At 41.4% G+C, this 13,427-nt stretch overlaps 1 protein-coding gene across 2 annotated transcripts in view; it reads right to left on the bottom strand.

Moving 5' to 3' along the window:
* Positions 1–37: 37 nt before the first annotated feature.
* Positions 38–13,427, bottom strand: part of FMO4 (flavin containing dimethylaniline monoxygenase 4) — a 40,691-nt gene continuing 27,301 nt past the window's right edge. For both annotated transcript variants that reach the window (XM_065935700.1, XM_065935701.1), the window contains 2 exons: positions 10,869–10,938; positions 38–4,042 (listed from right to left, as the gene is read on the bottom strand). In XM_065935700.1, the coding sequence (XP_065791772.1) occupies positions 3,637–4,042; positions 10,869–10,938 (476 nt within the window). In that variant the 3' untranslated portion in view covers positions 38–3,636. The remainder of the gene's footprint in view (positions 4,043–10,868; positions 10,939–13,427) is intronic.

The following is a 13,427-nucleotide window of genomic DNA, read 5'->3' as shown; positions in this document are numbered from 1 at the left end:
TCATTAGGACCAGGTGGCCTCTATGCTGTAATAGTCCCCAAACAATAAGGAAAACCTTCCTTGATGTATTCTAGTACTCACGAGACTAGTTAACTTGTTCAAAAATCTTAATTTAGGAATGAATGCATGTCCTGTTTCCAAGGACATATGCTCATAGCCTAGGTAAACTGTAAAAGTGTTCCAAGACCCCTTTGGTGGTATGGAGTGCAGCTGTGAACACTTCGGGATCATTGTCTGCTTGATCTAGATCCCACCCTGTGAGTAAGCTGCCTTGTAATATGTGATCCAGTGATTACATGGAGGTGTCCACCTCATTTTTCAGTCTCAAGATACCTTCTCAGTTTGGTGGGCACTTTTTGTTTCCTTCCATCCTCCAACAACACTGCTCCTATTGGTCAGTTTTAGTTGGTTTTGAAGATCTGGAATTAGGTGCTTCTTTGACCAGGGCTTGTTGTCAATAAAACCCTAGAGACACATCAACAAGTTATGTCAGGAGGTCCACTGTTGATGATGAAGAATAATTCTTCCTTCGGTATTGCTGGCTTGCTGCATCCTGGAAGGTCTGTGTGAAAAGCATGTGAGTGGTGCCATGGTGATGGCAGCGATGGTGGTGGCAATCACCTGAGGTCTTGGGGGGAGAGGGGAACACAAGGACAAAAGAGGGATCCTAGTTGGAAGGTGCTACCAGGTGGTCCACGACAGCTGAGGCCATACTCTCTGATTAGGCAACAGGGAATAGAGCCAGGCCATAGTTTTCCAATCCTTTAATTCAGAGAATTTAAAATGTCCTCAAACTCTTCAGCTGTTAATAGTTAATTTACTATGTAAGTAACACCCTATATTGTCTCACTTCATGTTTACTTTTGAGGTAGGTAATATTCTTGTCGCCTCATTTTCCAGATGAGGACACTTGAGGCTCACAGCGGCTAAGTAACTTGATCAAAGCTTCACAGTTAATGGCAGAGCTGGGATTATAATCCAGGTTGAATTCTAGAGTTAGCGCTTTTTTTTTTCATTTATTTTTATTAGTTGGAGGCTAATTACTTCACAACATTGCAGTGGGTTTTGTCATATATTAACATGAATCAGCCATGGAGTTACATGTATTCCCCATCCCGATCCCCCCTCCCACCTCCCTCTCCACCTGATTCCTCTGGGTCTTCCCAGTGCACCAGGCCTGAGCACTTGTCTCATGCATCCCACCTGGGCTGGTGATCTGTTTCACCCTTGATAGTATACTTGTTTCAATGCTATTCTCTCAGATCATCCCACCCTTGCCTTCTCCCACAGAGTCCAAAAGTCTTTTCTGTAGATCTCTGTTAGAGTTAGCTCTTTCCATCAGTATTCCTGGCTCCCAGTTGCTGATCAGTTGTATATATTCTGACTGCCACATGGATTGTCTTATAAAATTATATGTTGGTGGACGATCCTTGTTCATTTGCAGAGCTGAAGTAGTCTGAAGTAATTTATCAAGGTGGCAGAAGAAAAGAATGTGGGTAGAAGAGAGACAAGGAGTGTCAGCCAGTGAAGCCACTGTTTAGTCATCAAATATTTATTTTGCAGTATTTTTATCAGGCAGTTTTTTAGCTGGACAAGATGATGGTTCCTCTCAAGAACCCACCATTAATTAGGAGATGGACACAAAAAGAAAATTACATTAATGTTATAGTAAGAACAGAACAATGATGGAGTAGTATGTGAGATGGCAGTCATGAAAAATGAAAGAAAGTGGAAGTGTTAGTTACTCAGTCATGTCCAACTCTTCTGCAACCCCAAGATCTGTAGCCCACCAGGTTCCTCTGTCCATGGAATTCTCCAGGCAAGAATACTGGAGTCAGTTGCCATGCCCTTCTCCTGGGCATCTTCCCAATCCAGGAATTGAACCTGGATCTCCTGCACTGCGAGCAGATTCTTCACCATCTGAGCCACCAGGGAAGCCCAGTCATTATGTAGTGGCAGTCAACTCTGCTTTGGGGACTCAGAGAAGGCTTCACAAAGGGAGATAATCAAGCTCACCCTAGAAAGACAGTCAGGTGTGAATTTGCATAGCTGGAAAAGGCAACAGCTTATGCCAAAGTGAGGAGGTATGAGGGCTAGATGGTAGGATTTTGAAGAGCAGGGGTGGTTACAGCCCAGGATTCCGGTGACCTGGGCAAATGGACTCAGATCAGGAAGAGTCTCCTCTTCAAGGCTAAGGAATGTATTATCTCTAATCCAGGGAGAAACTTTGCAGGATTTTTAAACTGGAAAGCAACATGTCTGCTCTGGATCCTTTTTGGTTGTCCTTCCACATACACTCTCCATCACCTTTGCTCTGCACTGTGGCCTAGGAGGCTGACCTCCACAGGAAACATCAGTTGGTGTATCATATCCTAAGACTGCGATAGCAAAGTGGGTGGCTTATTCTTTCACAATTCTGGAGGCTAGGAGTCTGGACTTGTTGTTGGCGGGGCTTTTTCCTCTGTGGATTTTGAGAGAGAATCTGTTGTGTGTCTCTTTCAGTGTTTGCTTGCTTGGCGATCCTTGGTTTGGAGATGCATCATTCCAACTTCTGCCTGACTTCACATGGTATTCTCCACTGTGACTGTGTCTCTGTGTCTTAGCCTCTCTCTCTCTTTAAAAAAATTATTTATTTGGCTGCACTGGGTCTTAGTTGCAGCATGCGAGATCTTCAGTTGAGGCATAATGGGATCTAATTCCCTGACCAGGGATCGAACCTGGGCCCCCTGCATTGGGAGCCTGGAGTCTAATTAGTCACTAGATCGCCAGGAAGTAGCTTTATCCTTTTTTTTAATAAGGATCCTCTTTTTATATTGGATCTAGCTCACCCTATTTCAGTATGATCTCAACTTATGTACATTTGCAAAGATCTTATTTTCAACTTATGTACATTTGCAAAGATCCTATTTCCAAGTAAGTTACCTCTGGCACCATTCACAGGTACCAGAGGTTAGAACTTGACTATATTTTGGGGGGAATGAATGCAATTAAATCCACAATAGTCAGTAACCTTGCCTTCTGAATTTTAGTTGGGTTAGGCCATTGAGAAGCATGGGCAGAAGATCAGAGGGAGGGAAGATTAGGCAATGAATTTCCCCAGCTCTGCACTTTTGGGGTCACCATGGACTGCCTTCAGTGGTGAGCTGGAGATCACAGCTCTTGAGAGGTGGTCCTCTCCACATAATCTCGCTCTCTTATTCATATTTGTTCTCCCTTTGCCTCTTTAGAAAAACTATGGATGGTAAAAGCATCTCACGGTTACTAGTCTGGGAGTATTTCATTCTACTTATGATTTCCCTACCCTCTGCTCAAACCATTGGACATAATCTTTATATAAAGTTTCCACAAATTACCTAATTTGAGTTCTTTCTTGCTCCTACTAGGATCTTGATGGAAACAATGACAAGTATTTTTTATTTTAGAACAATTGCTTAGGTAAAGGAGGCAAGAAAGGAGGTACTGAGACTTGAGAGGAAGATAGAACGATAATTCAGGTAAGAGATGATTAGACCTAAACTTGGATGATTCCAGCTGTGTTGGAGAGGAGAGGGGAAACACAAGACATTTGGGAACAGAATTAATATGACTGGGGCCAATCCTCATCACCCATCAGGTTTACCCTCACCAAATACTTATTCAGTAAGGGGATATTCTGTCCTGCAGTTTTTCTGGCACCAATTTCAAAAAAATGGGAGATTTGTAGATCAGCAGAAGGGAAGCAAGCAGTATAGGTGCCCCCCAGGCTTTCAAATAATGTGACACGGAGGCAGGTGTGAAGGAACCAGGAACGGTTCGAGTTTTTAAGGGTTTCAGTGTCCTGTCCCACTGGGTCAAGATGGCATTTCGGGCTCCATCCCATTTCCCGGGGCCCATTAGGCGATACTGGTAAGGAGTACATGGTCCAAAGAAAACTTCCCACGCTAGTCTGGGATCCTTGATGAACAGAAGTGGGACGTTGGGCTTTACGCCTATGAAGGAAGCGAGGTCATCCAGGTAGGAAATGTAGTCAAGTTTGTCTGCATTGGGATCTTTCATCAAACCCCTGAGAGGGAAGAAGATGGATCACTTGATGTTCAAGTTATGAGTTTCCCCACCTCCCGCCATTTTGTTTCTTTCCATTGGAGTCAAACCATGTTGGGAATGTTTTCCTATGTTGGAGAGAAAAAAATAAAAGTTTATTTGCATAGAGTATTTGTGAGTGTAATTAATTTTGTTAAAGGAGATGGCAGAAGAAGACGATTGGAAGTGGACCTTTAAATAATGTTTCTGGTTCTTGAATTTGATATGAGGGTAAAATCAGATCAGTCCAGATACCTCAGTTATTGAACAAATAAATATGATCAGAAAGCATCACATATATAACCACCTGAATTATTTTTATTGATGTTAATTGTGAGTCGAGAGGATCATACTTGGTGCAGCAGAACTGAACATGACACAGATGTAAGTACAGTTGACCCCTGAATAATGAGGGAGTTGGGGTATTAACCCCCCATATAGTAGAAAATCTAAGTGAAACTTGACTCCCCTCAAACTTAACTACTAATAAATTATTAGTAAACTAAAGGCCATACTGATACCATAAGCAGGTTAACACATATTTTGTATGTTACATGATCCTATACTGTATTCTTAGAGTAAACTGAGAAAAGAAAATGATATTAAGAAAACCATAAGGAAGAGAAAATATATTTACAGTATCATACTGTACTCATCAATCCCATAAGTTTATGTTGTCTGTTTATAAGATGAATTATCTATTGGTACCTACATCAATATTGTCTAATATGATACAAAACACTGTGGATGTTATTTGTATTCCTAATGCTGGACATCAAAAATGAAAAGATAATGTGAAAAAGAAATTCATATTTATTTACAAGTATAATGAATTATACATTGAAAATGAAGAAGCAGTAGCAATATGATTATTTCATGGAAACCTGGCCTACATAATAATGAATGAATCATTATAAAATTTTTATGGTACATGGTATTATAGTCATATTCATAGTACAGTACTGGAAATATTGTTGCATTAAAAAAACCCACTTACCTGTGATGATGAACTCTTTCTCCAAATATGAAAGAAAGAGGCATATTGTACAGTAATATAATTCTTTGAAATCAAAGTTAGAAACCAATAAGAAAGCTAACACATTATTAATTTTATATTACTGTAAATGTCACTCACCTTATGCCTATGCAAGGATGGGCTATCCACTCCCTACAAGTCTTACACATGAAGTTCTATATGATAAATACTTAAGCAGTGATGATGATGATGACACAAAAACTTCTCATTCAGTTCTTGCTGTACAGGTTTAGATTTTCACATGAAGGCACATACACAGCAGATAAATCTATTAACAGTGGGGCATGATGATTATTTACTATTCTTTAAGAGGAAGTGGATCATCATAAAGGTCTTTATCCTTGTTGTCTTCACATTGAGTAGGTAGAGGAGGAGGAAGGTAAGGGGCTGATCTTGCTGTCTCAGGGTGGCAGAGGGAGAAGAGGTGAGGAGGTGGAAGGGGAGACTGGAGAGACAGGCACGTGTCGTGTAACTCTATGGAAATACACTATACTTTCTGTCTGGCTTTTTTGCTTTTTCACTTCTTTTAAAAATGTTTTTATATGATACCAATTTTTCTTCCATCATTTGCCTAAGTTTCATGCCTGTATCATAGAAGGGTCCATGCTGTAAAAGAAGTCATAATCAGTCTTAAATAACTGGAATCCTTTTGCCAGATTGTCTGATGTCAATTTGCTTTCTGGCACTGCTTCTCCTATGTCTTCTTCCTCAGCCTCTTGCCCTGGTTTGGAAGCACTCATCCCCCTATCAAATTGTCTTCTGTTAACTCGTCGGGGGTGGGGTCTATTAGCTCTCGAATTTCTCCAAGACCCTTATCTTTCACTCCCCACCTTTTTTCCCCCTCCCATGTCTACAGTCTCTTTCATGATTTCCTTGACTGGCTCTATTGTAAACCCTGTGAAGTCACACACGACATCTGGACATGGTTTTCTCCGGCAGGAATTTATTGTTTCAGGCTTGGTGGCTTTCACAACTTTTTCCATAACAACGATGGCATCTTCAGTGGTGTAATCCTTCCAGGCTTTCATGATATTCTCTTTATTGGGATTCTCTTCCATAGCACTGACAATCATTTCCATAGAGCACTTCAGACACTTTGTGTTCTGGGTGGCCAGGGGATTATCCAATATCAAAAGAACTTTCAAAGACAGTCACTTATTGCCAAGGTGCTTTCTGATTTTAGGGACAGAGCAGTGAAGGAACTGGGTTTAATCCAGAAAAAGGGTTGTCATTGTCCAGGCCTTCTTGTTGTACAATGAAAAGACTGGTAGCTGGTATTTATCTTTTCCCTTAAAGGCTGAAGGGTTAGCAGTTTTACAGTTAAGGGCAGTCCTGACTGTGAACCCATCCCCTAGAGAAAGGAATGGCAACCTACTCCAGTATTCTTGTCTGGAGAACTCCATGGACAGAAGAGCCTGGCGGGCTATATAGCCCATTGGTCACAAAGAGTCAGACACGACTGAACAGCTAACATGACCATAAACCCGACTGTATTTACACATAAATGTAGAGTTAGCCTATGCTTTCCTGCCTTAAATTCTTGTGCTCAGTTTTCCTCTTTAATAATAAATGTCCTTTGGGCACTCTGCTATCCGCCATCCCTAGGATAGGGCACTCTTTTCTGCATTAAACGCCATTTCAGGCAGATATCCTTTTTCTCCAGTGACTGTCTTAACAGCATCTGGAACTCTGCTTCCTCTTGGTCAACAGAAGCTGCTCTTCCTGTTATCTTGACTTTTTTTTTAAAGACCCTGCTTTCTAAAATCAGGAAACCATCCTTCTCTAGCATTAAGTACTTCTTCACATTTCTTTTGCTTTCAGTTGTCACATAATGACTTCACTATGTTTCAAATCTATAAAAGTCCATACGTATGCCTTTCCTATAGCAATCCTGCACACACATAAAAACTGCATTTTCAACACAAGATGAAAAAGTATTTCACAAGAAGTGCAAGATTTTCATGCCTGCTGGCAGAGGTACAGTGATGGCTTCACAAATTTTCTTTTTTATAATGGTCCTTATGCTGAATTCATTTATTGTGAAATGACAGACAACTGCAGCTGCAGACCTCAGTCTATAATACATGTCAAGCAATTCAACTTTTTCTTGTAAATTTGGGACTTTTTTCTGCTTCTTGGGAGCACTTCCAGCATCACTAGTGGCACTCTAATGGGTCCTGTGTTGTGATTCAAGGTTTACATTATTGCACTAATCACGATGAAAAATACATGAGAAATGTAAGAGATCACTTTTTACTGTGATATGAAATTTGCTGGAGAGATGAACTGTTCATGCAGAGATGATTAGGGTCGTATGACATATTAAGCAGATATGTGAAACACCTGAGCTCATCACAATAGCAACAGAAGGTAGCTATGAAATTACTGCAGTACTGCTACAGTTAAATTTATGTTGTTATGATTTAACACTGCATCTACACTGTTTGGGCTTCCCATGTGGCTCAGTGGTAAAGAGTCTGCCTGCCAGTGCAGAAAACACGGGTGTGATCGCTGCGTTGAGAAGATCCCCTAGAAGAGGAAATGACAACCCACTCCAGTATTCTTGCTGGGATTATCCCATGGACAGAGGAGCCTGGAGGGATGCAGTCTGTGGGGTCACAGAGTCAGACATGACTGAGTGAGCACACATGCATGCTTTACACTTATTCATATTTCTCTTGCTTGTGAATGCACAATGTAGGATCTGTGTTTCTGTGTGCAAGTTTTGATAAATTTTAAATTTTATAATAGATTTTTATATATTTGATGGCAGTAAATGATAAAATCGACTAATATCTACCTATATTTTGCACATTCATGACATGTCTAACTTTTTCTTAATTTTTTCAATATTTCTAGGCTTTGTGATTTATCTGCAAGTGTTTTCAAATTGTCACAAACCTCCCTCAATTTTTCCAATATATTAAAAAAAAAACTGCGTATAAGTGGACCCATGCATTCAAACCTGTATTGTTCAAGTGCCAAATGTATAGTGTATAGGAAGGTTCTATCCCTATCTATTTCTGTTATTAGTAAATTTTCATGATGTGCCAATGTCATTCTTTCACTTATTCATTCATTCCTTCAATCAGTCAATCAGTCCTAAGTGTCTGTCACATGACAGGCATTATCCTAGGTGTTAGGAGTCCAACAGTGAGTAAAACAAAGTCTTTGCTTTCAAGGAGCTTACATTCCAACAGGGCAGAGCAGCAGGCTGTGAAAAACCCAGCCAGGGACTTTCCTGCTGGTCAGTGGTTAAGAGTCAATGCTCCCACTATAGGGGGCACGGGTTCTATTCCTGGTCAGGTAACTAAGATCCTGTATGCCACTTGGCACAGTGAAAAACAAATAAAAAAAGCAACAACATAACCCCAGCCAAATAGATATAGAATATATCAAGTAGCAAGAGGAATTATGAAGACTTACAAAGACAGGTAAACGGGAGAGGCAACGATGAGACTGGGTGGGTTGCCATTTCATGCAGTGTTCTTAGAGAAGGCTTCTCTCTTATGAGGGGATATTTGAACAGAGTGAGCCAACAGGTATGGGGTAGGGGGCAGAACATTCCAGGCAGAGGAGACAGTAAGTGCAAAGGTTCTGGGGCATGCCTGAAGCCCAGGGAGCTGTCTGGAGTGACTGGAGCAGTGTGGGAAAGGTGGGAGAACAGGAGACAATGAGGGCATAGAGGGAGCTGTTGCCTGCATGGGTGTAGAGCTGCAGGGAAGTTTTTGGGAGTGAAATGGGAAGCAGAGGGTTTTCAATAGAAGAGCAGTGTGGCATTGTTCACTCTTGTGTGGAGTCAAGAGTAGACCGTAGAAGAGAAGAGACGAGGCACAGAGACCAGATAAGAGGTGACCACAAGTGTCCTGGTGAGAGACCACGGTGGCCTGTTCTGGGGTGGTTAGTAGCCAGGGTAGTGAGAGGGGTCTGGATTCTGAATTTATCTGAAGGTAAGAGTTAACAGTGTTTGCTGAGGATGTGAAAGAAAAAGAGGAAAAAAGATCACTCCAAGGTTTTTGACTGTTCAACTGGAGTAAGTAGCCATCGACCGAGAAGGGGAAAGCCTCAGAGTAGCCCACATGCCGGTGGAGGTTGAGGGTTAGTTTCTAGACATGTTAAATTGGAGATAGCAGGACTTCCCTGGTGGTCCAGTGGTTAAGAATCCACCTTGCATTCAGGTTCAATCCCGGTCAGGGAACTATGATACAACGAGTCACAGAGAATCAAAGCCCACGTGCCACAACAAAAGATTTCATATGATGCAGTGAAGATCCTGTGTGCCACAATGAAGACCTGAGGCAGCCAAATACATAATAAATCTTTTTTTTAAGTTCAAGATACCTATTACATATCTTTTTTTTTTTTCTATTACATATCTTAAGTGGAGATACCTAGAGGGAGTTGGTTTAGGATTTGGAATTCCAAGGAGAGATCTGGGTTAGAGACCCAAGTTTGGCAGCCATGAGTACATGATGTTATTTAAAGCCACAGGCCTGGTGAGGTTACCCACTAGTGTTAACAGGAGTAAGAAGAGGTCTGAGGATTAAGGTTTGGGTTCACCAATTTTTAGGAGTGAGGAAGAGGAGACACTTGTAAGTATAGAGAAAGAACAGCCTGAGAAGTAGGAGAACAAAGAGAACAGGGTTTTGGGGCCAAGCCTCTTGATGAAAGTGAAAGAGGAGAGTGAAAAAGTTGGCTTAAAGCTTAACATTCAGAAAACTAAAATCATGGCATCTGGTCCCATCACTTCATGGCAAATAGATGGGGAGACAGTGGAGACAGTGTCAGACTATTTTTGGGGCTCCAAAATCACTGCGGATGGTGACTGCAGCCATGAAATTAAAAGACACTTACTCCTTGGAAGGAAAGTTATAACCAACCTAGATAGCATATTAAAAAGCAGAGACATTACTTTGCCAACAAAGGTCCATCTGGTCAAGGCTATGGTTTTTCCAGTGGTTGTGTATGGATGTGAGAGTTGGACTGTGAAGAAAGCTGAGCGCTGAAGAATTGATGCTTTTGAACTGTGGTGTTGGAGAAGACTCTTGAGAGTCCCTTGGAGTGCAAGGAGATCCAACCAGTCCATCCTAAAGGAGATCAGTCCTGAGTGTTCGTTGGAAGGACTGATGCTGAAGCTGAAACTCCAATACTTTGGCCACCTCATGTGAAGGAGTTGACTCGTTGGAAAAGACCCTGATGCTGGGAGGGATTGGGGGGAGGAGGAGAAGGGGATGACAGAGGATGAGATGGCTGGATGGCATCACCGACTCGATGGGCATGAGTTTGAGTAAACTCTGGGAGTTGGTGATGGATAGGGAGGCCTGGCATGCTGTGATTCATGGGGTCGCAGAGTTGGACACGACTGAGCGACTGAACTGAACTGAACTGAACTAAAACAAAGGATTGCAATTGTCTAGGGCCAGGTTCTGTGTTCTGCTGAAGTGACCTGATGCCCACACCAGGCACATCATCTAAAGCCAAAAATCAAATTTTTTTTTTGACTGCCCTGTGTGGCATGCAGGGATCTCAGTTCCTTGACCAGAGACTGAACTCATGCCCCCCTGCAGTGAAAGCATGGAGTCTTAACCACTGGACCACAATTCTAGCTGGTGGAAGAGTTAGGACTAAAATATATATTTTTCTGGCTCATAATGCAATTATTTCCAACCTGCCCCACTGCTTCCCTATCCATTCCCTATTTTCCCCATCCAAAAAAATGTTTTGTAGTGGAATATAATGGTAAATTTTCCCTGTAGCAGGCTATTTTTCATACCTTTCTATGAGCTGCTCCTTCTTCATAGCCTCAGCCATCAGTTTTTGAGATGGTGGTATCTTACAGAGTCCTGTGAGAAAAGCCAGGAACAACACCAAAGTCACATGTGGCTCTTCCTTTGAGTTCTCTTCCCCCTCATTTCTGGCCTCCCACTGCTTCAACCTCAGAACATGTGATTGCAAAAGCTTAGAATGGGATTGGGGCTTTCCCAAGGTGGTAAAGAATCTGCTTGCAATGCAGGAGCTGCAAGAGATGTGGGTTTGATCCCTGGGTTGGAAGATTCCCTGGAGGAAGGCATGGCAACCCACTCTGGTATTCTTGCCTGGAGAATTTCATGGACAGAGGGCCTAGCAGGCTATAGTCCCTCGGATTGCAAAGTCAGACACAACTGAGTGACTTAGCACAGCACACAGTACAGAGTGGGAATAGAGTACAGAGGATAATTTTCTGGAGGTAAAATCCCTCTCTGAACTCACTTAACCAGCGTACTTACTAATCTACATGAGCAAGCTCTGACTTAGCCCTGGAGTGTACTTGCCACTGGGATCATTGTATCCTGTATAAAGCTATAAAGACTCCAGTTGGTGGTACCCACATTTCCCTTACAGGGTCTCTGGAGAGGCATGTAATCACTACTGTGGTGTGATCTAATAAAGTTTTGTTTTGTCAGTTCTATCATTCTCATAAGCATTTTTGAGCTCATTATAAAACACTTAAAAAACCCAGGTAGTATAATTTAAAAAGACACATGTGCCCCAGTGTTCACTGCAGCAGTATTTATAATAGCTAGGACACAGAAGCAAACTAGATGTCCATTGACAGATGAATGGATAAGGAAGTTGTGGTACATATATACAATGGAATATTACTCAGCCACGAAAAGGAGTGAATTTGCATCAGTTCTAGTGAGGTGCATGTGTGCATGATAAGTTGCTTCAGTCATATCTGACTCTTGTGACCCTTGGACTGTAGCCCACCAGGCTTCTCTATCCATAGGATTCTCCAGGCAAGAATACTGGAGTGAGTTGCCTTGCCATCCTCCAGGGGATCATCCCAACCCAGGTGGATGAAGCTGAAACCTGTTATACAGAGTGAAGTAAGTCAGAAAGAGAGAAACAAATATTGTATATTAACTCATATATATGGAATCTAGAAAAATGGTACTGATGAACCTATATTTGTGGAATAGGAATAGAGACACATAGAGTACAGACTTGTGGACACAGCAGGGGAAGAGGGTGGGTCGAATTGAGAGAATAGCACTGAAACATATATATTACCGTATGTAAAACAGATTGCTAGTGGGAATTTGCTAGTGGGAACTGGCACTCAACTTGGTGCTCTGTGACAACCTAGCGGGGTGGGATGGGGTTGGGGGGGTGGGAGGGAGGCTCAAGAGGGAGAGAATATATGTATACTTATGGCTGACTCATGGTGTTGTAAGGCAGGAACCAACACAACATTGTAAAGCAATTATTCTCCAATTAAAAAAATAATTAACCCCCCCAAAACCCAGGTACTTGAGTCTTCTGTGTTTTTAATATAATTGGAAAATGCTGTAAAAGCACTTTAATTTGCCTTAAATAAACATTTGGATAATTTAATAAAAGACCATGGGATTTTTTGTGTAATATAAATAAATGAGATTCCTAATCACCTTCTCCTCCCTTCACTCCACCTCCTGCCACCACCCCATTAAAATACCATGTCTGTCAATTTAGGAGAACATTTTAAAGTATAGTTGATATACACTACATTTGTGCAGTGTGAGAGAAGTCAGTACTACCTAATACTGTATTATATGCTATTTATAAATTAGTGGTGATTTTTATTCATTAAGGGCAAAATTCCGCTAAAGGACAAATTGTTAGCTCAACTGTGATTATTATTTATATTTTTACAAATGTAATAATACAAATTCAATTCTTTACAATGCTTATATATGTAAAACTTGCCCTGCAGAGGTATGATAATAATAGTAAAAGTAAGAATGACAGCTGTCAGTTAATGAGCATTTACTCTGTGCCAAGTACTGTGTTAATTGCTTTGTAGACATTATTCATTTTACAAAACCCTTATGAAAGAGGTTTTATTATTCCCATTTTAACAAAGGGGCTGAGATTTAAAGAGGTTCTTGCAAAGCTAATAAGTTGGGATTGGACTGGGATTGGACTCTGGTAGCCCTGACTCTGTCACCTGTGTTCTGACAGTGATAACTGACAGCCATCAGCCCAGGGTCTACAGTGTTTATATGGGCATTTCTTGAAAGTCACTATCTTCTTAGACCCCAACTTTATTCACAGTGTATATTACTCCCAATATCTTTCTTAAGAAGCAATATAAAACTCTACTGCTAGTGACAAATGGAAAGATAGGAGTAAACAGACTAGACTAGACTTGATTCAACTACAGCAGAATAAAACAGGATCCTGAGTACTCCCTCAGCTACTCTGAGAAGTGTGATTATTGTGTTGTTCAGATTTATCCTGTCCACAGAGTCAAATCCTCTTTTTCCACTCACTTTCCCCACTCACATTAGTGATATAAGCACAGTCACTA

This window comes from Muntiacus reevesi, chromosome 5, assembly GCF_963930625.1.
Source record: "Muntiacus reevesi chromosome 5, mMunRee1.1, whole genome shotgun sequence".
Classification (NCBI taxonomy): Eukaryota; Metazoa; Chordata; class Mammalia; order Artiodactyla; family Cervidae; genus Muntiacus; species Muntiacus reevesi.
Note: the sequence above shows the minus strand (reverse complement) of the source record. Positions and strands in the feature narration are given on the sequence as shown.